At 43.7% G+C, this 26,642-nt stretch overlaps 1 protein-coding gene across 9 annotated transcripts in view; it reads right to left on the bottom strand.

The window, feature by feature from the left end:
- Nucleotides 1-26,642, bottom strand: part of TJP1 (tight junction protein 1) — a 183,871-nt gene that overhangs the window by 34,788 nt on the left and 122,441 nt on the right. For all 9 annotated transcript variants that reach the window (XM_088519926.1, XM_088519901.1, XM_088519908.1 and 6 more), the window contains 3 exons: nucleotides 8,444-8,500; nucleotides 1,881-2,005; nucleotides 1,561-1,663 (listed from right to left, as the gene is read on the bottom strand). In XM_088519926.1, coding sequence (XP_088376052.1) covers nucleotides 1,561-1,663; nucleotides 1,881-2,005; nucleotides 8,444-8,500 — 285 coding nt within the window. The remainder of the gene's footprint in view (nucleotides 1-1,560; nucleotides 1,664-1,880; nucleotides 2,006-8,443; nucleotides 8,501-26,642) is intronic.

The raw sequence follows: 26,642 nt of genomic DNA, 5'->3' as shown, positions 1-26,642 counted from the left end.
AGTAGTCCAGAGTAAAATTTCAGATGGTAATGTGCAGAATCTGCCTCCTTGAGATGCAACAGATGATATGCTGTGCAATAACAACATGCTGCCAAATGTGAGAAACAAAACTAAGCCCTAAAACTCAGGAGAAAAATAAATTAAAAAATAATAATAATAAAAAAATAAAAACTGTGAATGTCCTCAATTGTTGCATTCTCACTATAAAACTCCATTTAACCAATAGAGGAAACCTATTGGCATAGATTCATGGAAAATTCTGTTTTATTTACTGGTATGTTATTTCTCCGCAATGCTTGTTTTTTCCCTCTGCACAGAGGACAGCCTTCGTGGTACTCCACCACATTCCCCCAACACAGAGCTGGATCCAAGTGCCTTCTCCCTCTGCCTCAACCTACAAATCAGTTATTGGCCATGCTCAAAACTTTTTTCGCTAACATGTAATCTACCGTACACTCAACATCTTACTGACAGGAATTCTCCTTAACTTCAAAACCTGCCAATCCTCCAAAGCAATATTTATGCAACATTAGTGCTCAAGGTCAAAGTTAGCTGAGATGATGCAGATGTATCTGGAATATAGATGACTGTCTCCATTTACAAATCTTAGTTCTGTAACACATAGCAAATAAGCAAGTTACACATGAGGTTTTCTTTCATTAATTTATTTTTCTCCAGATAAAACTAGAAATCATTGCATTCCCACTACTGAACAATACAAAGATCTGTTATTTGGAAGGCCTCCCCCTTGATCTGCCATTGATTAGGTGTATACCCAAAATTTAAGTCCTGAAAGCCTGACACAACAGACCACACAGATGTTTTGGTCTTTGCACTTTCAGAAATCAACAGATTCACAAATGTAAAACACGGCGCTTTTTTGCAACCCTATTAAAAGGGCACAAGAAGACATAAGGAAGACTGCACTGCCAAGCACAAAAGCTTTTCTAAAAGACCTAGGAGTCTTTTAGACCCCTAAATTCTCCTAAATTAAGTAATTGGTAAACATTTACATTTTTGTATTCTATTTATTTTGTAATATAAAACTGAAATTTCTACAGAAAGACAGATTACTACCCTTCAATGATCATGTGTTCTGCTGTTTTGAAATTTCAAAAGCCAACCACGCACTTTAAATAAACCTACAAAATTATAGGAATTGAGGTAATCATACTTTATTTTGCCAAACTGTTTGCTGAGCATAAGAATGATGACCTTTGGGCTTGAATAGTGGCTAGCACACACAATCCAAGAGGCAAAGATAGATAAAAACGGTCAAGAAATGAACTTGAACCCAAAAAATACTTTGTGAAAAGGGAAAGGAGTTCCTACTATCCAATGCCATACTACCCAAATTTCAACCATATTAAAAAAAAAGTGATTATGGGTAACCCACATGATAAACATGTTGTATCATCACTTGAAACTGAAACATCCCTCTGTTTTTAGGCAGGTGTTATTAAAGTATCTTGCATCATGCATGTATTTCGTCACAGACATTTCCATTTTTTAGCTCTATAACTATTGAAATAAACTTAAACCTTCATGATGTTCACTTACAATTTTGGCATTCTTCCCACTTTTCCTCAATTGCTGAACAGCAAATGCATGTTCGACATTATCCATTGAAACTCCATTAACCATTGCAACACGGTCATTTTCTCTAAATAAAAAAAAAATGCAGTTTAAGCACTTCATGTAAAGCAGAAAAAATACTGGGGGAGAGGTGTTCCTGGAGAAATTGCATGTAGAATAAACTTACTGTAGAGATAAGTAAAGATATAAATAATATAAATAAAAAAAACAACTAGGTTAATTTAAGTTACCATTGTGTAACACGAATGCCCTGAATCATAACTAAGTTACAGTTTGACACTTACTGTAGCAGTCCTTCTGCTGGACCTCCTTTCAGCACATCAGAAATAACTATTGATGTCTCACCACTCTGAAAGTGAGGATTATCTCTTCCTCCAGATATCGCAATTCCAAATCCAAATCCAGGTGCCTACAATGTAGTAAAGAGGAATATTTTTATTAACATTTACACATATTAACATGTCATACATGATATAGTCCTACAGAATGAATACAACCTTTTGGAAGAAGGATGAAGTGAACCATGCAGAAGACTCTGCAACTCAAGAACAGGAAAAATATTAGAAAACAAGACAACCAAAAAGTACCTTTAGAAGTAAGAACATATCAGATGGGATACCTAATCTCTCCCAGTGTAAGACATTAGCATGCCTGTTTATTATTTTATGGCCTGGATGTTTGACTGTCATCACCGAGACAGTCAGTCTCCATAAAGCAAAACACACCACACCAGTGTCTTGAGACACCCATCCCAAGCCGTACGCTTTCTTTGAGGCTTCCCAAAGTGGTATTTACCCAGTTTGACCTCACTTAGCTCCAGCTCTGATGGGATCACAGCACACGATAGTATGTATGGCTGCAGGCTGAGTTCTTTGGAATAGCAGCAAGATCACTTGTACCATTAAACGCATCAAAACCTTGTCAACACTTGCAAATCATCTGCATCTTAACAAGAGTCATTTGCTTCAATCTTTCCCTCTAGGGTGACCTGCCACTACAGCAAGGTCAGTGCCTCTGAAAAGTTATTCCTGTTAGGTATTTCAAGATATGACAATTATGCTTACATTTCTGCCCGGAAGCAGTGAGGGTGGGAAATAATCTAAATATAACTGTTTTGTAAACTGTCTAGCTCTCGTCTTTAGAGCAATAAGCTCAAAAAACAAATACTAGCAGGGAAACAATATATTTCCATTTAAAAACTATATCTTGCTCAAGAAAGGATCCTGAGATTTCAGGCTGTGCAGAACACGCATTCACTGAAAGGAAGAGACTGCACTTCGGCCAATTCCTCCTCTCTGTTTCACAGCAGGGCCCACACAGTCGTCATCTCCTTTTTTTCCCCTTTTTCTCCTCCCTCCTTTCTCCCGATTTTTGTGCAAACACAACCCAGCTTTCAGCAACATTGTCTCTATGCCCACAGTGGCCGCAGAAGCAACTGGGCAGCCTGTCACACACATGGTGCTTGTTCAGCTTCTCCAAGAGTAGTTACTGATCAAAAAACCCTGTTTCTCCTTTCCCCCAAGGTCACAGGGATGGGCCCCATGCAGCCGGGAGCAGGACGAGCACCACACAGCACCCAAAGGAAGAGCTGGGCAGCCCTTCAGGGGGAGATTGCAACAAATAGCAAGTACTGGTGCCAGCTACAAAGGACAAAGTTGCTCTAATAAGCTAGAAAAGGGGTTTTTGCTTCTTTCACCTTCATTTCAAACCTTTAGAGCTGCTCTGGCCTGGACGGTTTTCCGAGGCATTCCAGCCAGATCAACTGGAAATCATGGCTGTGGTTCAGGAATCACAAAGTGAAATGCTGCCATGCAGCAGGATAATTAAATGATTATAATTACTGCTTATTACCAAAACTGGGGTTTGCTTTTGGGGTTTTAAATCGTCTGCGAAAAGAATACATAGTAGCCTATGAAACAGGCCAAGAGAAAGCTTTTCAAAGCGCTAGGACTGGCAAGAGCCAGTTCTCCCTTTCGCACGCCAGTTCTGCCTTTTGCATGTTCCTTCCCTTTTCCACCACTGTGGAAAAAGGGGAGTTCAGGTCACATTAAACTTAGCTGGAGAGAGGAGGGATTTATAAGTATTTATGGGAGATTCTCTACCTTTCCTTAAAGGCTCCTTTTCGCATAATCCTCAATCATGTGGTCACAGACAGACAGACAACCACCACACCAGCCCAGCAGAGACAAGGCAGTTCACTTGTAAATCCTACCTTGTGCTTGCCATCTCCCTGCCCCCAGGGCAGGCCCACAAACCTTATCAACAACATAAAGTAAAACTTTTTTTTTGACGGCTTAAAGAAACCCTGCCACAATTCAATCCCCTATCCTGACAGTAAAGTCAAAAAGGAAAAAAAAGAATTTGAACTGGGATAGAGGTTTCCTCATAAGACAAATGGAAGTCTTAAATACTCCAAAGCAAGAGATTCAAACCCCATTCTAAACCTTTTAAAAATTCACTAGCTCAAACAGGGCGCCTTGGCGCAAGGCTCAGGCTCCCGCCTTCGGTCTTGCCCTGCCGCTGCCCGTGAGGTGACGGACGCACCGACCCTCCCCAGGAGCGGGAAACTTCACCGCATCCCTGCCGCTCTCTTAATGAGGAGGCTGACTACGTCCAGACCGACTGCACATTGTACAAAACGCAAACGCACGTCTTGACCAAAGCTGTACAAAGGTTTTTAAGGAAATGTAGTGTGTGCCACTGCGTGAGCTCTGCTGCAGCGCGAGCGGGCGCCCTGGCACGCAGCGGCGCAGCCGGTGCCAGCGGCCGCACGAGCTCGCACCACGCAGCGGCGGCGCTCCCCTGAAATCCCTCACAGTTAAGCCTACGAAGCCACAAATCTCTCAAGAAAAAAAAAAAAAAAAAAACACCTGCAGCTACCTGCTAAGTTTTAACGGAGCCCAGGGCTAGCTCAGTCTCCCAGGAGCTGAGCAGGGGCAAGGAAGTTCAGAAGGGAGCAGAGAAAAGGCAAGAAGCCTCGGCTGGAAGTTCAGAGCTGCAGGAGGCGGTTCCTCTCCCTGCCCGGCAGACCAGCGCTGCCCAGGCTCCCCCCGGGACGCGAGCGGCGTCCGAGCCCCGCGCGGTCCCGCTCCTCCTGCCCTCCGAGATCCCAGAGCAGCTGGATCAAACGCATCTCACGTCAGCGCTGTACCAAAATGCCAGGAATGACATGCATCCACTGCAACCACTGGGATTAAGTATGTTCCGTCCCTAATTTGCAGTGACATCACTGGAAAGTAAAGGTCACAGAAAGAAATCTTTTAAAAGAACTGAAGAATAAGGCTGCAGTCTTGAACAAGAACCCCCTAATTAAGGCCCTGCCGTGCAAGGTTCAGTTTTTAAAGACTTTGGGCCTCGCCCTTTTCAAAGGGCCATTATAGGATGAAAACAACATGCTCAAAACAAAACCTATACCCTTCAATGTACTTCTGAAGTCTCATTAATTGGTTTACACAGAGGCTCTGCACACAATCATTAAATGGTACTCGGTAAAAATGCAGAATATTAGGTGTTTTGCATTTGTTTTCACACATAGTCACTCCACGCTAACCAAAGCAAATCAGCAGACTACACAGATGGCTCGAATGCCCCACCACAGCTGACCTGGCAGGCCAGCTTCTTTTTCTTCTTTAAATATATTTCAGAAACAATAGCTTATCAAATATCTACTTTCCTAAAATATAATGATTACTACCAAGACTGTTTGCTTTTATTGTTATCTATACACACACACACGGTTTCATCTATTCTGACAGAAGTTAAGAATAAAAGCACTCCACCACAGGCAGGAGTAACTGCATTATCCTGGCAATCACCTTTCCCTGGTGCAGCCGGAGGTGACCAACCTGTGCTCACAAGGGCAGCAAGCAAAGCAAAGGCTGCACTTGCAGCCTTAGCACAGGAGCCCTGATGATCCCTCAGGAGCAAGAGCAGAGCCCTGCAAAGATACTACTGCAAACATGTAAAAATTAAGATGGGGTTTGAACACTTTCCTGTCTGGCAGCAAATAACAGAAAGCTGCTAGCAGCATGGAGTTTAACTTGCATACACAGAAGATCAGTGACCCTAAACCAAAATTCAGTTTATTTGTCCAGTACTGTGTACATGGGTGTGCAGGTGCATGTGTGCATGAGGCACCAGTCAAAGGTTACAGAAGAGGAATCTGGTGGCTGGCGGGTGCTCCCACCCTGCAGCCCGAGACGCTCTACTTTTATATTACGATGAACAGCGCCCCAACAAGGCAATTTGTCAGTGCAGGATGTGCTGATGCGGTTCTCCCTTAGTGAAAACAATTAGCAACAGGACAAATATTAGCCTCAGAAAGCAGGAATCAGCAGAGTCAAGAATATTGTGTATCTTTACGCACATATACACACACATTGTCTAACAAACTGCTTGAACTTCCCCTCCTGTCATTGAGGCAGCTCATTATTTCAGATGTCAGTGGACCTTACTAATTACATAGCTTTAATCCAGTACCATTAGTAAAAGCAAATTGCAGGGGAAGGAGTATAATTACAGTGATTACTTTGGAGCAGAAGGAGGGAGGAAGACTTCCATGCCTTTTAAACAGGACCAGTAACACTGGCATCACTTCTGGACTTCTCTCTCTCCTAGGGGTACTCACCGTGGCTTTATATTTATTTATGCTGAATCGGAGCCATTGCACAGCTTTGCCTAGCCTCATTCTGAACGCCAACACTGACACAACACAAACGCGCACACCCCTACCCCCGCGAGGGCTCCCGAGGGCCCGGCGCAGCTCCCAGCCAGGCAGGGAGCCGACACCAAGAGCGGCCCCCGCGCGGGGAAGCGCCCCGCGCCGAGCGCACCCTGGCACGCGGCGCGGCTGCCGACACGGCCGGGAGCGGCGCTCCAACGGGAACGCGGCCACGGAACGGGGCATTCCCATCCGCGCAACCTACCAGCTTCTGAGTCATGAAGAATAAGCGAGGGCAGGATGTAACATTTCTCTCCTTGAAACTACACTGAAGAAACCTCATTTACTCGAAAATGCAACGCTACAAGAACATCACAAAAATCAGAAGCCCCACAAGCAAGTGGGCAGCCACTCTCCTAAAACCTCCTCCCCATGCTGACACATCCTAAATGGCAATTTGTTTAGAGTAAGAGTTTTGCTTTTGCTATCTTGCATGTGAATATGTTTTGGGGTTTTAAGTAGCCAAACTCATGCTCCTAAAGTTATAAGTACATGTTATCAATTTTCAGCATCTGAATGCAACGTATTCTCCTAGCAAAATAGTTAGGCCAGTACAGGGGCAGAAGATTGGCAAATAAAAATACCATAATCAAGATCATAAACAAATAACTATTCCCCTCTCTGTACCAGGATTTCTGAATTCCTTAGGTGTGAGCAAAACCAAAGGCATGATTTCTAGTTGCGGTTATTTCAAACTTTGTTCATGTTAACACCCTTTTGCAATATTTCATTCGTCTGTCATGAGCTGGCTGAACTCCTCATTTACATGTTTCACTGAATTTACTACTTAGATTAACCAGAGAAATTGTTTTCTACTGCATCTTAAAAGAACAAGACAAAGAACTAAGCTACCACTAATTCTCCTATCAATCTTGTATTGTTATAGCTTTTGTGTTTGTTTTCTTAAATGTAAACAGCACCGATTTAATCATTGGTGAAAGTAAAACAGTTTATACAGGCTCCAGGAATGAACAGACACCTTCAGGGATGTGAAGAAAATGTCAAGATTAGTTATGCATAAAGATAATATAATACTTCTTGCTCAAGAACGAAGCTACAAATTGCTCAAAAATAGCCTAGGAAATATATTGCTCTTTTTTACTTAAACTTTTCCTTCAGTGTGCAACTGGTTGCATTTAGACAGGGTATTTTATAAGGTGATATTTTGGTCAAAACCCAGCATAGCTGCTCTCTCTTCTCCTTAAGATGGAAAGTACTAAAATGGTTATTTACAATCCATTACATTAAACGTCATTAACACACACCAAGAGATAGAGCAGTACAGAGAGTTGGCTTTTTATCAAAGTGATCTACTTGCACATGTTTTTGGTCAAAAAAATCCATTCATCTATAAATGCTATAATTCTAAGAAGTCTTGATGTTATACTGAAGGATTAGAGACAAATAACATGACTTGCTCCCTTGAGAAAAATTTCTCTTGTTATCTCCTCTCTGCTGGAATAAACATAGGCACTTAGGCAAGGATTTCATAGTCACCTTAATATTGAGCTGCTGCCAGAAAGGGCAGCTCCGCCTTGTTCCAATTTGCCCTAAACAGCTTGTTCCCTATTGTATTCCCTTCTCTTTTGTATAGCTTCATGATAGCCAGATCAGGAACAGATTTCAATTGAGAGTAATTCACAGAAGAGAAGGGTTAAAGCCAGGGTAAAAGCTGTCTCCACACTCACTGAGTCCTGATGCAATAACAACTAATTTTAAAAAGTGACAAGGAAATAAGGAAGTTTTGATTCTTTTTAATATTGCTCTGCTTTATGTCTTGCAAATGAAGTTTTAAACATATTTAAGTATAGTCCCACTACAGCCTTGGTAGTGTTACATAGCTTGCAATGCATGAAACACTTTGGTTCTAAGTACTTTTAGTTATGTGCAGAAGTAACCTAAAAGTTTGCCTTTGACATCATTTGCAGGCGCGCTTAGCTTTGAAAGCTCAAGAACGGATGACTAGAGCTACTATCAAACGCTGCTTTTACAACAGTTCTAAATTTAAACAAAGGAATATGACAGTTTCCTTTGCTTTTACTTCCTGACATCTGGCTTTTCCCCTATTGTTTTCAAAAGCGACCAGTATCCTGAGTTAGGCACACACAACTAATTGTATGAGCTTACCCTGTGAAGAGTCACTGTGTGTTGTTCCCATATAGCCGTTTCTTCCATTGTTGTGCTCTAAAAAAGAAGAAAAAGAGAGAGATCAGATTTCACTTTTAATAGCTGTTCTAAACAAGGGTGTAATACCAAAAACAAGAAACTCAAATTAACACGAACATTAATACTGATTAGTTACAGAGTAGGGCTGGCTCGCTCATTACATATTTCCTGTTTTTATGTCAGTTCCAAACGACCTGTATTGTTTTGGGGGTAGAGGGATCACATAAAATAACTTGTTAATCCTTATACCCATACTATTAATGGCATTAATCATGCCAGTCCATTTAGGTTTCCTAATTCCAGAAAAGAAAAAAAAATGTTTTTTATTTAGTTGCACATGGTGTACACCCTTTGACAGAAGCAATTAAGCGCTCTGAGGCGGCTGCACGCATTTCTGCGTGCAGCAGCGGTGACGCAGGCTCTCGGGTGCCGGCGCGGCTGGCCCGGCGCCCAGTTTCAGTGTTGGCGGTTATCACGTGCGCTGCTTTACGAGCTCCCGTCCCCGCGGCCGCTCGGAGCGCGCCCCTGGGCTCGCTGCAGCCGCGCGCGGTGCCGCTGGCTCTCCGGGGGGCCCTGCAGACGGCGGCTCCGGCGCTGCTCTATCACGCACACGGGGCGCGCGGCCGGCCCTGCAGCGCGGCCGGCACCAGCTTTGTGGGCACAGCAGCGCTGCACAACTGCACAAACCACCACAGCCTCGCCTAAGGGAGCCTGATTAAACAGTAACTTTATGACATCTTCATAGCAGCATTTCTGCTCCAAACAACAGCCCCTTGCACCGCGTAATTTGCCCCAGCAAGCAAACGTTTCGAAACAGGGGAGCGAGGAGGGATCTTTTCTATCAGAGGAGGTACCCACTGTTTTGCTCCATGCCCTCCTCTCATAAACCAACGATCAACTAACTAAAAAGCTAAACCAAAACAGGAGCATCTTTGAAACCAGCTTAACTAAATAATTAAAACCAAAAAGCACACATATACAATCCAGCCTTCACTCCCAATACCATTACAGCAACAAAAGACTCAAAACCACTAAAAACTTTGTCCAGTGAAACTTCGTCTCATGTCTTAACATGAGAAAATGCAACTAAATTTTAAGATTATTTAAATTTGATAATGAAAAGAGTGACGACTTCTCATGGCCCCCAGAAGTGGTTTCCACAGGTCATACTCTAATTTCAGCTGGTATGTGTTAAGGATATTGCTCATTTTCTCTTTCCTGGATTCACTTCTCCTGAAAGCGCTGCTGCAACTTAATGGGGAGACATGGCAGGCAAATTGGATTTGCACCCCGCGATCCAGTAGCCTGCTGCTTCTTCACATTAAAAACCACCTCAATTCCGACCCAAAACTAGATTAGGACTGATCATGCCTCTACACAGAGATTTTAAACAATAAATGAAATATTTTAAAACAGTAACAAGTTGCACACACAAAGAAGTCTTTCAAGCAAAAGAGAACATCTTGTCTGCTGAACAGTGAGCGAATACTGATTTTCTTCCCCATTGGTGATGCTCTCATTCTGTCTTACATTTGGCAAGAGCTTCCTAGGCTAAACATTTTCATCAACAAATGAAGAACCAAGTAAATTTCTACTTGGGAATTCAAGAAGACTTTTTGAGTGCCTCCTGTTCAAAAAAATAAATAAGGTGCAATAGGAATGCAATAGAGGATAGCAAATGTTGTAACAACTTTGTATTATGACAGCTAGATACTAAATACCCATTTTCAGGCAGGCTGCCCTATTTCTACCCCCATGAGCGCGGTGCCAGTCCCAGCAGGAGCAGCCCCTGTCCCTGCTCGTGGCCGCTGCTGCTCAGGAAGCCAGAGCACAGCGGCACGATGCGAACACACCGGCTGCTTCTGCAAACAGCAAGGGCTGGTAACACCCAGCTTGGCCAGCTACAGACTGCTATCTCCACAGAAGACAAGCTCCTGCTTTTATTTCTGATGAGAATTAACAACATGTAACTAAAACGCCATCTGAAGCATCTCAAAAGACAGAAGAAGATACTGCCTTTGCCACAGCAACTCAAATGCCCCCAATACTGCAGTGCCCGTCAGCTTGAGTGACAAGTGCAACCATTTACAATTCAGCATCAAGCTTCAATATTGCACAACATTCAGGTAACTGTTGGCCTCAATCGAATCTTACATTAAACTGTGAGAATAGCTAAAACCACCAGCTGACTGAAATTGGACAACTTGCTTCTCAGCTTAGGAAGGAAGAACACGCATTCGTTCACTTGGCTCTTAATAGACTTAGTAGGTCAACCACAATATTTATAAAGATTGTGTTGGGGTAAAGAGTTTAACTTAATGACACCGTTACCTCCCAGATTTAATTTATTTATATATACACATATGCATAAATAATAGTTACAGTTCATGGCATAGCTTCATTTAATTCCCATGCCATTCCTGTAAAAGCTCAGCCTTTCCTCTTCCACTGCGTTCTCCATTTTCTCCCTCACACTATCACCTCCCCTGTATTTTTCTTTGACTATCATTTCAAATTCACAAGACTTGGAAACATCAAATATCCATTAGACAGATAGCAAATGCAATAATACAGGCTTTTCACTCTGTTTGCCTGTCCAAAGAGTCCAACCAAGAACAGCCAGAAGTTCACAGAGGGCCTGAGCAGAGCTGCTGGCTTTGACTCCTGTACGAGTACGCTTGTTCAGCTGTAAAGCAAAACTGCTTTCGCTCACCGAAAGACCGAGAAGTTGGGTGAGACCTTAGAAGCCCTCGCGCCAGACGCCAGCACCAGCGGCAGAACCAGCTCATGCTGTTCTCCATCCGCTGGGTCCCCGCTGCGTTTCCTGCAGCATCTGACCTCCAGGAACCCTGTAAGGACTTGAGCAACCCCCAGGCTCTAGAAATGGCAAGCCTGCCCTGTAATGTTGATCCTTTTGGGGTGGTCTCCACCGATATTAAAAAGAACAAAAGGAATAGAAAGACTTTGAAAGAGCAACAGTATCACAAACTCAGCGATAAGCCTAGTCATTTTGTGCTTGTGTTTCCTTCTCCATGCGTGTGCCTTGGCGCATGCACACGCACTCCACGTGCACAAGGCCGACTTTCCCAAAGGCCTGACCCGGTGCTTCTGCTCCGAGATTTTCCTGCGAGCGCCACGAGGGAGAAGCGGCCTCGTGGGGCAGCCCAAGGCAGGCGGTCACGTTGTCACCTCTCGGCCGCCAGCAGAGCTGCAAGCTGCTGCCACATGGGAGAGACCCCGGGGCTTCAGAAGACACTTCAAGTTTATCTCTGGAAAGACTCAAATCCCAGCCACAGAAACAGCATTTTTAACTACAATAAAGCACAGTTCCTAGGGTAACGGTTCTTGCAGGGGAGCACTACTTCAGGCTTTAACATCTGGGAGACAGCTCAGAACAAGGCTCAAGTTTTACCCGATCTATGATGACCAAAATCAGAGCTACTTCCTACCCTTTCTTTGGAAGCCTAAGGAACTTGTCTATGGAAGTCTCCTCCCTGCTTTTTGAGCAGGACTCCATTTGCAGGAGAAAACAACCAACTGTGCCAGGAATAACTACATTATTTGCTCCATTACGATTGAATTTTGGCTAATTACCTGAGGCCCAACAAAGTTTTTAATCACATAAGTAATATTCCTCGCCTAGTGTCTTAAAACAATCCAGCAAAGAATTCCTATAAACAATAATTGATAACATATCAACTCCTGCTACACACTTCTACAGTATGAAGACTTACTAGTTTCACTAGGTTTTCAATGTTTAACAGGTTTTTAGCTTACTAGTTTAGATTCTGAGATTTTGAGATAAAGTGGTATTTAAGTATCAGCCTCAGAAGAGGCAGATTTTCCTGTAGCCAAAGAAGACTAACCTACCTAAGGAAGCACAAAAAGTACAACACCTTTACAAACTTGGTTTTATAGATCAGCACTAAGGGCTGTCAGGCAGAAGACAAAAACGAAACAACCACTACTGCGACCTCACAGGACATGATGGTTCCTGCTCCCCTGGCCAAAACAGGGGGAGGAAAACTGCCTACAGAGGACACGAGTCCCGGATCTGTCCTTAGAAGAGCAAGAAATGGCACGGCCAGGTCAGGACCTGCATCCAGTGAGCTCTGCCCTGCTCCAAGGCTGCGGAGAGCCACACTGGAGCTTTCCCGTAGCCTTAGGCCCAACAAAACGCTGCCTCTGCAAGCATTGCTCCCAACTGTCTGCATAAATCATAATAATCCTGATAAAAAGGAGAGCACAGGACTGGTATGGGGATATCTGCAAAGGAAGGAAGTCTATATTTAGTCTCCAACAAAAGACAGAGAAGACTTACCTTCACACACCTCATCCACCCTGCTGCATCTCGTATCTTGGTTTAAGCAGGTCTCAGGATGATACTTGGGAGATTGCTTCAGCAGTTTTTCTTACTAAACCACAAGTCAATATTGCACTGCAGTTATTGCACTGGAACTGCTATAAAAACTTTTGCTTGTTTGGTGTCTGGTTTCTGGTGCTTATTCACCAAAACTGTCCTGAAAACTGGATCTTGCCTTGGGTAGCCAAAAACAGGGAACAAAGCGGTCGGTCCCCCCCCATGCAAAGTCTGTCTGCACTGCCTAGAAGCAATTAGTGCAATGAGGACAGAATCCCATTACCAAATTTCATTTTATCAGCTAGGATTAGACTTTTATCTCCCATAGTCTTCATATGACACATGCAACATCCTGTGCCCCCTCTACACTACCCAGTGGCAGAGCAGGGCACTCGAGCCGCCCCGCAGCGTGCTGCTGATGCTTGCTGCCTGCCCTCACAGCTCAGGCTTGTCTACACAACAGCTTCCAGGCAGCAGTCCTTGTTTCTTTACTTCGCCACTCTTTGCTGTTTCTATGAATCTGTTTTTGAATAAAGACTGCAGTTGCCCTCAAGAGAGATTAGACAGAGGAGTTCAGGACCTGTTGCAGAGAAACTTTGTTCATGCAATGCTCCTTCCTTATATCTTTTTCAGAAGGGTCTCGCAAATCCAAGCCTCACTTATCAGACAGCTCTCTGACCTCCCAGGCACACACAACTTCTTGTTGCTCACGGATACGATACATAAAACACTGGACACTCCTTTCAAAGTAGCCAGACATGCGAGAAATCCCTAGCCAAGAACTACGGTCCAGAGACAGGGGAGCTATTTGCATATTGAAGTAATTCAAGATAGGATTATAGATCCAATTATATCTGGGTATTTATAGAAGTGTTTATGGCACAAGGCCGAGCAAATACTGTTTTTCATGAATGGCCGGAGACAAATGCTCGAAACCCCATAATAAGGCAGAGTAAGAAGCCAGAAGGCAGCACCCAAGCGCAGAGCTATCTCGGTGCTCTCCGGTCAGGCTCCTTCAGGTGCCGAAGTAGCCAGGTACCACTCAGACCCCCTGCACACAGGGTCAGCCCGCAGCTACGTGGAACTCAGGAGCTTCGTGAGCTCTAAGGCGTGGGAAACTGCGCTTGAGAATTTGGGATCCTCGTCTGTTTTGCTTCTTTCCATTTTGCTTTCCAGCTGGCAGGGAAATCATGTAGGATCACAAACTCCAAAGCACTGGCAGGCAGAGGTTCACAGACTGTGACTCCAGGCCTGTATGCTAGCAAAAAGGAACCAAGACTACAAGGGGGGAAAGGGTATAAAGAAGAAAGCAAAGTGATAAGCTGTATTTCAAAAGAAGTGAGAATGCCAAAACAACAGCAGACAGACAGCTTGCACTGGGCTTGTTTGGTTTTTTTGAAGTCATTTCTCCACCCTGCTGATCTAACTGTCAGTGTTATTAGGAGGTAAATCAGATTATAGCTTTTATATATAATTGAAAATATTTATTTCTCTTTAAATAAACATCAGCTTCTAGGTCAGAGCTGATTTTTCAGATGAGCACTTCAAAACCAAACTCTTCAAAAGGCTCAGCCTGATGCTTTAGTTCTTTACATCTCAGGCTGCAACTTGACAGGCACTTTGTTAAGCAACATAACTGCTTCAGAGGCACACGCTGCCCTGCTGCTGCTTCCTCCTAGTCCCCTCAAGTTACCTTGGTTAAAGGGTTATGGTGATGCATATGTTAATGTAGCCACATATGGCTACTTCCACCTTACCAGTTCCTCATCAGTTCATCTCAACGCCATGGACCACCACGCTGCCAGGGATGAGGGCTTGTGAGTTGGGACAGGTAAGAAGACAAAAGCTCTGGCACCTCAGCTCAACCCAAAATACACTGCACTGGAGTAAACAAGTGAGGCCTCTAAGCGTGTTGAACTGTGCCCACAGCTTTACGGCAACAACTTCATGTTGGAATGGGAAATTTTAGTTAGATATTTAAAAAAAAAAAAAAAAAACAAACACACACAACAACACATAGCACTAAGAGTGGTCAAATAGTGGAACTGATCGTTGGACTAACTGAACTCCAGCTCTCCCTTTGAACCTGAATTATTCTATGACTCTACATAATGGTCACATTTCTTGCACATTCCTGAAACCAAATCCAATCATGCAGCTACAGGCACTGCCTCCCGCGCTGATCTCATACCCAGCTTGACGCTATTGTCTTATCTCCCGGTTAAGCGCATTAGTTGGAGTGCTTCCAGTTCGCGTTGCAGGGGGGAACCCAATATCACTATCACAGAAAACTTAATCACATTACATTTGTTTTGTATCAGAAACTTAAATTAGGCTAATGTACCTGAATGTTGCTTTTTAATTAAAATACAAAACTAGAGTCCAGCAGTGTACAATTTGACCACCAAAAAATAATCAAATGAGGAAACATGCAAGTAGCAAGCAAAGCACTGCAGCATCTCCCCTTATTTTAGCAGAATGCCTTAGTTTGTTTCTAATCCAGAAGGCCATAATCTAGTTAGCAGGGCACTGCACTGGATCAATTTTTGATTGCTATACCATGAGCATTTTTCAAATGAAAGCAGCCCTCAAGAAGAGGCAACACTATCTCATTAAGACAGAGGAGCGCTGCTTTTCTGAGATCATATTCAAAGCTCTCTAATATCAATCAGACCAAATACATGTTTAAAAAGCCAAACATGACAGTTCAAGTTACCAATATAAAAATTGCGGCCTGCTAGCTGCTTCAAGCTTGACAAGAGAGCACATTAAAGTACATGTGGGTTGACTTCTCCTTAAAATAAAAAACCAAGCTACAACAAAACTAGACTTCCAATCTATCAAGTTCTTCAGAAATCCTGGACTGCTTGGAATGGAAGCAGCCCAACAAGCACGAGGTGCTTGTTGCCTGGTAGAAGTGGCTGGCAGCTATTTTTGTAGTTGCAGAATTCCAGGATTTTCTGAACTACAGCTAGCTGAAAATGAGCAACTTTTCTAGTTGTTAGTGGCTCTGGAGGAGAGAGTCAGGTAAGAAACAGTTCAGCTAAACAAAACCATAACAGCTTCTCCCCCACCCAAAGTGGGATGCTTCAAAGTTGAAAGGGAAAAAGCCAATGAAAGCAGAAGTCAGTGAGAGGGAAGGCATGAGCGCTGGGCCTGTTGGGCCAGACGCAGAGGCAGCCATGTGATCTGGATGAGAGGACAAGGTAACACTACGCTGCACTGCTGATTAATGTTAATGTGTCTGAAAGGCTTATTCAGCCAGCAGGAAGGAAAACATTCCCCATCTTTCTCATCAGGTAGGTATGGAAAGTGCAAAACGGTGTAAAAGCCCGGGGAAAAGGCCTGTCCCCAGCCTGTCAACAAAGTCGTGTTTTGGACTATTTCATCAGGGAACGCAGTGCTCATTTACCCAGTGTAAAGACAAACCCTGAGGAAGGGGGAGAGGCACTCTATTTAAGGGGTATAATTTAATACTGTCCAAATTACACTTTTTCTACAGTAACTGTTTCCCAAGCTATTTAGATGCACAAGTCTGCTTCAGGATTTTCCTCCTGGAAGAGCTCCCTAGAGCGAATGCATTAATTGCGGAAGCAAAAAGCGAAGAATAAGAGAAAAAAATCCAAGTTAACACTTTACGATTGTCCTTATAACTGCTATACTTCTCAACTATGTATCTGAATATATATGTATACACACACACACACAGAAAATCAAAGTAATTTTGTTAGTTATGGGTGCAGAAGGCAAAAAGTCTTATTTAAAAATTACTCAATATTCCCAGTATTATTTAAATTCTGAAAAATAGAGCACAGGAGAGGTTGGAATGAAGGCAGCAAGACTCCTTTGCTTGCTGTCAAGGCATTATATTAATTCAGCAGCCTGCAGACCTACAGCTGAATTCTCATCTCCCAAACAGCTTGTTCTTATTGTTTAATTTTTAATCAATCCTTGCAACCTTCTTAGTTTCTACGCAAGACTAATAGATTAAAATCTCTCCACTACTTAAGAAATGTGTGATTGGGAAGATTCAGTTTCAGAATAACAGGCCAGAGGGGTGCGGGCGGCCTGCAAATGCAGATGAGGGGTCATTTCCGCAGTTGCATGAAGCAACCGAGCTGGTGTCCGACAGCCACAGGGACAAGGGGCAGCAGCAGCAGCCCTGAAACTCCGCGCTTTTTCTGCCTTTCCTGCCCAAGCCGTAACATCCCTGTCGTCCCGAAGGCAGCACCGTCAGGCTGGGCTCTGCCACAGCAAAGGGCTCAGGAGCGGCTACAGCCAAAGCTTCTGCCTCTCCTCCTCCATCTGCAAAGCTGGGTCAAGGAACTGATCCGGATTTTTTTCTTTTGATGAAGATGTTTTGACAAGCAGAGGGAGCAGGCAGGAAGAGAAACCAACAGCAGCAACAAAAATATAGGAGTCTTTTCTGGCGAGTTACTCATCGACTGTGAATGCAGAAGCAGAACCCATAGAGCAACAAGCACATCCAGTCACCCTCATAATGCCGCCCGCTTTGGAAGGAGCATCGTACACCCTCCTGGGGAAGGAAGCACAATTTCTTACTTGTGGACAGCTAGGAGTTTGTTTCTAAGCTTTACCCTGGCTACTGCCACTACCCACCAGTAGAATTTTGAAAAATAGGGATGCCTTTTTTATAAACCAAATTCAGTTACCAAAATAAAACTCTCAAGTTTATTATATGACAAAGGTGTGTGTTTTTCCACCCTTCTATTTATCATCTTTCTCTTCCTGGACGTCCTTGCTTCCTTCTCTTCAGGAGCAGGAGCTGGCAACAAACACGGGCTGCCAAACAGGGAGCAAGCCTGGAGGAAGCACCTCTACTTCCGCCTCGCTTGGAACGACAGGAAGCATAAACGGACACACGCTCACAAAAAACTCAAAACAAGCCAGAAAAGCTCTTCCAGGACAACAAGAAGTTGTGGTAGGAGCGAGCAGCAGCAACGCAGCCGACTGCTGGGGAGCTCGGAGCAGAGGAGGCCGTAAAGGCCCAGCCCAGCCCAAGCAGCCACCCTGACTGCAGTCCTCTGCTCCAGCGTCCCACGGGTGCTGTGCATGGGGACAGGAGTTTACAGCTGCTTCCAATTTGCAGACCTCCAATAAAGAAATATCTATATTTTATTAAATGATGCGCATGCCACAAACTTCAGCAGCCTTTGGTTAGCAGCACGTCCTTGTTTGGGGGAGTTTGGTCCCCCTTTGCAGCCTGCATTCCCCTACTCCCAGGCCAACAGCTACGAATTTGCACCAATGCCAGGCGGAAGCGTTACGAGCCCGGCCACTTCTCACGCACCGAGGAAGGAGACCATCCCGGCAACAGGGCTCGGGAGGAGACCCAACAGATGTGGCAACTAAAGCGAGATGACAGAGCTGGTGTACAAGAGCCTTTACACCGACTACAACCCAGACTGCCAGGGAATCCCCATTTTGTCCATCACATCTTTCCCAGACCACAGACATCCAGCTCAGACATTTTCTTTCCTATTTCCAGATCAAAGTTGGGAAAAGCAAAAAGGAACCAACATCAGCTCCAAAGCATTAATTGTTGGCAACATCAGAACTTCCTAACTGTGTGTTGCCTTGGTGCATATATAGCTAAAAGTAAAATAAATACTAGCTTCTCAGTGAGAGCTATTCAACAGACTCAGTTATTCTGACCATTCTAGTTGAACATGCTCTTTTTAAAATAAAATTGTTACCATGCAAATTTAGAAAGGTTCTACCCCAAATCGTTGAGTTGCTCAGATCAGATAGCTGTAGGGCCTGTCTGCAGCTTATGCTTCACCTTCCATTTCCCCACTTCAGCACTGCAGGTGGTAACAAGGAAAGCGTAATTAAAAAGAACAGTTCCATCATTTAACTTGCTCTGAAGTGTTGACTTTGCATGTTCCAAAACAAAAAACAAACAAAAGAAGAAATAAGTTTAACCTTAAAACTGGTCACAAAGCTACCTGTGTATTCACACCAGGAAATTAAGACACACACACCCCAAAATACCAGCAAATTAACACGCTCACACACATACCCCAAAACACACTTAGGTGGAACACAGCTCTCCCCTGCAGTGTGTCCTCAGCGGTTTGAGCCATGCATCATCATCACTTCTCTTCCCACAAGTTGTGCATAAAGATGGAAAGCGTATCAGAGAGGCAGGGTTACATTCCTGACCAGACCTGTGTCGTGTCCTTTCGTCACCCCATTGGAATGCGCATTCCCAGCAAGGCCAGAAATCAGCAGGACTGGTTTAAAAACATGCCTTCTGCTTTTATCAGAACCACCTTCTAACAACCTTCTGTCTTCTAACAACCAGGAGCCATATTCAAACATCAAGACTCGGGTAGTTTGTAAACCCAGAGACCTTTGCGCAGAGCCAAGGGGTACTCCTAGGCACGGCCACATTAAAAAACAAATCCAGCTCCAACCTGGCTCTCTCGTCTGCAAACTGAGAACAGACCCAGGTTTTCCCGATCTTCCCCTTGTTCCCCTTGGAAAGCACTTTTGCCTTCTGAATGTAATGTTCAAAGGCAAATGACTAAGGTAGAAGCTTGGCTTCTTTGCCATCTACTCCCTTTCCTCATTAAGTCCAATGTTTCATAGCAAATAAAGCCTTTAATTTACAACACAGTCCAAACTCACTGAAGAGTGACAAAGCCTAAAAGCAAGCAGGTAAGAGGAAAAAACCGCACAGGAATCCAAGTTAGCTGTGTTTGAGTCCCTTTGGAGACAACACGTGTCCACGCGCTGCCGCCTGTTAGCGCCAGCAAGCCCTGCCACGTGGCAGGAGGGGAGCCCCTTACCTGGTCACAACCTGCCCAGTGCGAGCCCGTCTCACCCAGCTATTTTCTTTGGGCACATGGAACACACGTCACAACAATCTCACTTCCCTCAGAGTTGAGCTCAAGCTCTTCCAAGAGCAGGACTTGACTCCATTTTGGTTTGTGCCACGGTCTTGCACACACATACTGTACTGTTGCCACTTTACCTTATTTAAAAGGGATTTAAAATAACAGGAACACAGGAAAACTTAATTATTTCCCCTCTTCCTCTGTAAAATGTTTCAGCCTTTAACTGAGGTATTGTTGATGGCCAGTTTCACTCTTCCATCACACTTAAGGAGCTGCAGAACCACTTCTTTTTCAAATGTACCACAGCTTTTGTGTGTGTTGACAGGGCACTGACAACTTAAGATCCAGTGTTCTCAAGCCACATCAGCCTCAGAAGACTAAAACCAACATACACATTACCATACTAATTGTGCAGAATACTGATGTATCTACATAGTCCATTTTACACTTTGAGACTAACAGGACACATTATGCATCTTACCCAAGCGCCAAGTTCCTTGCAGACCAGGACTCTCCAAGCACTTGGAAAGCTCAAATAATTTTTTATTTCACCTCCCAATTTATTAAACTCCTTTATCTGTCAATTAGTTCATTCTCCAAGTTCCGCAAATAATAGAGATGCAAAGTTTGAATAACTTAATTCAAATTGAAGGGAAGGCTACTGAAAAATATTAGAAATAGAGTAGCTTAATATTGTTCTGAACACAAGATAGCTTGATAAACAATCTAACAGTCCAGCCTTCCTACAGAAGGCACATCATTATATCCATATCACTAGACCTAAAAATTGGGATTGTTTCAAAATATCTTTTAAATGCAATTTTCAAAGTTTACCTAGCTTTATTTTTAGGATACATCACATTTTCAAGACTTTTCTTCCTACTGTTACCAGAACCGGTTAAGAATTTCTTCTGAGACAAAGTTGGAGTTTCTCATGCGCACAAGTGATAACCAAACACACACAACTGCAGTATGTGAAGTTGGCGCTTGGAAGCCAGCCTAAGCAAATCCAGTCTAGTCTGGCAGGCCACTGCAGATCACTGAATCATAAAGTGGTTTTTGCTTCCTAGCAGTCTCGCTTTGCATTCAGTTCCACTTAGGTTGCCCCCCCCCCCTTTTTTTTAAATAACATTTGCAACTAGTCTATTGCATTAACAGTTAAGAGCGACAAATATGGGCAACAAAGCCAGGTCATTTTTCAGTTACCACCTTTAGATTTAGCTGCTGGTCCCTCAGCAGCCCCTGTCGTCAGGGGGCAACAGCACCAGGACCTCCTGTGCCAGGCTACAGGAGAAACCCAGCTCTCCCTCCACGGAGCAGCTACGTACCTGGCACGGGGATGCAGCACGGAAATGGCTTTCCATGCAATTCAGACACCGTTTGTAAGCAACGGCAAACAAAAAGGAGAGTGCATTGGTCTGATTTTACACAGGTGAGACACATGAAACGAAGGACCACAAACTAATCTACATGAAGACATGTCCATAGAGCAATAGCTGAAGTCATGGCTTCAACAAAACACCAAATACCTGTTTCTTATTTCAGTAAGAGAGGCAAGCTGAGAGGCTACCTGCTTGTGAGAGGCAGGACACAGGAGAAGCTGCTCCTTTCCCCCTACACATTCATTGCACACAGCGCACACTGCCCAACTGCTAGCCGAGCAAGGGCAAGAAGTGACAAGCAGCGGGAATTCTGGGAAAAGAGGTACTCGGAAAACAAAGCCTAAAAATGCAGTCTGCCCATAACTCTTCAGACATGCTACCCTGTCAAACTCACCTCTTGGCAAGTATCTCCCATCTGTGTTTAATGGGCAGATGTCTTTTTAGGTTGCTCAGCACATTTTTTAAATGAAAAAGCATGAATGACACTTGAGTTGCTTATCTAACCAGCTGGAAAAGAAATTGGATAAGCTCTTGGTGAACAGCTGAAATGCCTGTATAATTTTGGCCGGTGACCTGTTTATCCTAGGCTGCTCATCCAACTGTTGCCCCCAAAGCCATCACATTATAGTCATCAAGAACCAGGTGCCATAGGGGAACCAAGTGCTATGGGGGAAAAGGCAATGGAATCACAAACCTGCAAAAACAGCCAGCCTTTTACCTGAAAGGGTTCAGGCTCACAGGTAATACTCTACCACTCTAAAATCATAAAAATATTAACAGAGGTGTCATGGTGAGTGAACTAGAAGACAAACTGGGTATCTGCAGAAGCAAACAGAAGGAACGACTGTGCCTTAAATGTATAAAGTACTCTCAAAAGTTCAACTTCTCTGCATCGAGAGATCCATTTGATTAGTCAGCTCCAGAGGAAATTCCAGCTTGGCCGTGGTTTGCACAGGAAATACTGAGGGCTTCCGAAACACCACTTTGCCCAGTTTTCTGCAGAAGTTAAGAAAACTGCATGGACTGTTGGTGCATATATTTGACACTAGAATTCTTATTACAAAATATGTAGAGCATTTGACACTTATTATCTTTGCCATCCCTCATTTTCTGACCACTTGCAGGCTAATTTTGGAAGGGGAATTTTTAATTCTGCCATGTAAACAGGCAATTTATCTCCCATAAAAGAAAAAGCAGGTAAGTGAGAACATATAAACTACGAGGTTCATTTCACAAAATTCTAGCCTGTGATAGAGAAAATGTTTATTCCAGTTTTTACAACACTACTTTATACAGCAAGTAGATCTCATCTCATTATTATTTCTCACTAAGTAGAATCCTAATTCTGGAGTGATTTCAAGATTCATTAAGAACTGATGTAAACGCATTTTTAAACTAGCTAATCTAGGAAGAACCTCCACCGCCCCAACTCCCAAAAAAGTCTCAGGCATTTCAATTCAATTTTGGTAGAAATAAGATTTAATCCCCCAACATTGAAATATTTTGACAACAGGAATCTCTCACATGGGCTTCATTTCCTACAGAAGGAATGCAACTTTCTTTGTTAGAAAAATACCACTGTGAACCACTGTTAACCATTGTGCCCTTATTTGAACTGAGCGCTATATTCCACAAAAACCCAAAATGCAAGAACTGGAGGGGAAAAAAAAAAAAAAGAGGAAAAAGTAGAACCATTGATTTCACAGAGAGGTAACTTATATCAGCATGTACAACATGGTCATCTCGCACCAGCTCAGGTTAAAATGAGGATGCATGCACACACGCGCACCGCGGTGCTCCGAGGACGGCGCTTGTGGGTGTCTTTCAGCTGTCGGAAGCCCCACAGAAGCAGCCCCAGAGGGGCAGGCAGGTTGCTGCTGCTGCTGCAGCGGGACGAGCTTGGCTCCCGGATGGTCTAAGGAGCCCCAGAGCTGGAGGATGCACGGGGTGAGCTCGCCCCTTCCCCAGGAGGCCGAGCAATAGCCCGGGCAGCGACACGGGTGAAAGCCCAAGGCTGCGGCCGCAGCCCCGGGACGGCGCAGGACGAGGGGCCGCGCGTCGAGCGCTGCCTTCACCTCCCTCCCTGCGCTTGCTCCACAGCCTGGCCCCTCCGTCAGCCGGCCCAGCTTAGTAACCTGACAGGAAAAGCATCAAAGAGGAGCATAAATACATTTTTTTAAATGATCAGTGATTTGAACTAGCAAGAGGTCTAGTTACATACACGCATCAAGCAACTGCCTACAAGTCACTACCACTAACAGCAAATGGCAACACGTGGATCAAAGCAGAGAACTACAAAAGGAGAAGGAGAAAACATATAAAAATCATAATTATCAACTATAAAAATATATAAAAATTAATTCATAGAATTGCATCCCAGCCATAATATATTAAATTGCTCTGCAAAAAGAAGCATCTCAGATTGAACAGGGAGCTACAATATTCAGTAATGCATCTCCATCCTCCTGTTTAGTAATGACCCCTCGTTTTAAGTATCTTTTGGTAATTAAGGGGAGCAAAGATAGATAGGCTGCATTTTTAAATGATTCTTTAGCCAGCAATAGTCATCTATTAACAAAAGATGGAAAAAAGTTAAGACTTAACCCATCTGCTATAGAGTCTGGCCCCACCACATAGATTTTAGTACAATATCTGTTTTAATAGAATCTCTTCCCATCTGTCTTAAGAGCTATGGGACCACCCTCTGCTCTGCACTACAGACAACACAACATGGACAGGGAGGGGAAATAAAACACGCTCCACAACCATGGCCTGTAACATACGGGAACGGAGAGAAGTCGGAGGCCTAAAACCGCTGCGGGAGATGAAAGCTGCCGAACAGGTAGAATGAGGAGTCATTGGGAAAGGGAGATCAACTGCACCAAAGGAGCGGTTGGTCAGGGCAGAGCAGACTTCTCTGATACTGAACTACATGCTCCTCTCCCAAAACAAAGAATGAAATTATATTTCATGGAAATGGATTAGAGTTTAGTGCCTTTACACTGAAGATGCAAGCTCTTCTACAGACACTTTTTGCATTATGCAGGATCCTCCATCAGAGAAAGACATAAAGTGGTCTAAAAATACACAGTACTTAAATTTATACCAAAAGACTTGCTATTAATTTTTGTGCCAATGTAGACATACATTCAATCCAAGTGGAATTTCTAAATTATCTAAATTACTGACTACAGAGAAACTAAAAAATCATTAGGATGCTTTGGAAAAAAAACTTGAACCAATAGGTAAGAGAGGAAAGACAGAGAGAGAGTTGGTGAGGAAAAAAAAAGAAAGATAGGAGAAAGGAAATGGTACTTCCAAAGATGACTGCAGTACTGAGACAGTCTTTCTCCTTTAATAGCATAATGCCAGAATGGCAAAGGAAAAGGAAACTTGCTATAAACAGAGTGCTTTTAAAGCTTCACTGATTCAATATTCATATCTTCAGTCAAGCATGCTCCAGAAATTTATAAAAAAGAAAATTAAGTGCAATGACAGTACCTAAAACTTTATTGCTTCTGTCAGTGCATCAATTTAGTTCCATCTCTTCCCAAGGTTTTGTAGGTTCACCTTCAAGAGTCATTCCTGTGAAATTCTGACCTCACAAAGATACTGTAATATTGCCAACAGAAGGTATTGTCTTTTTTGCTACAGTATGCCATTAAATCTGATCCAAATTTTACCAAATATTGAGCTGAGTTGTGTAAAATATTTCCTCTGGGAAAGTTAAAATGCAACTATAACGATAAAGAAACTATTTGAACACGTACCACGAAAAGGCCGTTTGCCCTACTACCCACTGCAGTGAGGGGTTTTTTTTTATTTGTTTAAGGGCACTACTACAATACTGACTGTGTGTGGAATTACACTGCTCAACTTAACTTTGCACACTCTGTTCTCTTCTGTAATGGCAGGAAACATATGATATTCTTCATAAGGTAAAATTCACATGTTAGTACATGCCACTTTATACTACTTAGTCATACAACTTCGGCAGGTTTAAACACTCCAGCTACTCCTTCCTGGAGATGCACTGCTGCTTCAAGAGACGACTAGCGCACGTACCCCTATCTCACAGTCACTGGAAATGCGTGAGGGACCACCTGCAGTCACTGCATCTCTAGCGAGGCTGTTCACAGGGATGCTGTACTGACATGCTTCCCAAAGAAGCAAGTCTTAAAATTATAAAAGTCTTCATACATCATCTATGTAAAAGGCATCAAGCAAATCTTGTCTTTGTTTCCCACTTCTTAGTGTGTGCACACACATGGTAGTTACAGATCCAAACTCATTCAGACTTGACTTTGAACCAGGTTACAAGCCATCACAGAACCATATTTAAAATAGAAATACTCCCTAGAGTCAAAGGTTTAACTGTATATGGGTAAAATTCAGCCCTTCATAAATACTGGGCTGCTATGTTTCCTATTGTAACAGCTTTCTTGGATTAGACTTGCACTTCATGCAAATATCCTGCACTTATAGATTCCCTATAAGGGCTTTGGGAAAGCAAAAAAAAAAAACCACTTTATACTTGTAACCTTTTAGTCACATGATTGGAATTAAAGTTTATTTTGGGATTTATTTTTCTTCTTCTGTGATCCTTGCAAGTCAGGCACCACCTGATGTAAAAGCTATTAAGATAATTAAACAAAAAAATGGTAAAGAGATTAAATGAAAAGCAAGTCAGTTGAAGTTTCTATTCATGCTCTATTCCGCCTTCTAATACCAAAATCTGTACTGGCATTTCACTTCCCATAAAGCCAATTAAGCACTGCACAGCCAAAAGACACCACTTACCTCTTCTTTTTACCAACTCAAGAGGATACGAGACTTCAAACTTCAGCATGATATATGCTGCATTTCAGAAAGCTCTTTCCCGCTGCATTGGTCATGGGGAAGAAAGGACCATTGTTTTTTAATCCTTTCCCTCCCCTCTTCGCTCCACTCACACACGCTCTCCCCCCTCACCCAGCCGCTCTTTAAAGCCACCACATCCACTTTTCAGGACGGTTTCCAGCAGCTCCGATCAACCCCCCCAGACCAACACGCAGCCACACACGATTCTATTTTTCAAGTGGAAGCTCACATGCGCACAGTGCACGCGGAGAATCCCTGGGCCTGGCCGGGAACGACGCGCGCAGCCGGCGGGGAAGAAGGTTCCTGCAGGCAGAGGGGGCCGGGAGCGGGCGGCGGGAGCCAGCGCTGCTTGCGGGCCGCGGCCGAGCGCCTCTCCGCAGCGGAGCGCTCCTCCAGCGGCTGCTCGCTTGGCATCACACCTGCGCGCCGCTCACGGGCTGCATCCCACGCAGTACGCTTTGGGCAGCTGCATGGTAACATCCAGATTTTAAGCATGGCCAGGAAACAGGAGCCAATAAACGAATCAGGATGGAAAATAATCAATCAGTTGGTTTTCTGACAGAGGAAAAAATGAAGCTACTAAAAAAGCTTCACAGCACGGTTTGCCACGTTCGGCAGCGACAAGCATCTTCAAGACTTTCATCATCCCCAGAATTCTGTTGCTGAAAATCTTTTTCCCCTAAAAAATAATTCTG

Source organism: Tinamus guttatus, unplaced genomic scaffold, assembly GCF_059628265.1.
Source record: "Tinamus guttatus ecotype Peru unplaced genomic scaffold, ASM5962826v1 Tinamus_guttatus_pri_ptg000004l, whole genome shotgun sequence".
Classification (NCBI taxonomy): Eukaryota; Metazoa; Chordata; class Aves; order Tinamiformes; family Tinamidae; genus Tinamus; species Tinamus guttatus.
The sequence above is the reverse complement of the archived record's forward strand: the minus strand, read 5'-3'. Positions and strand labels throughout refer to the sequence as shown.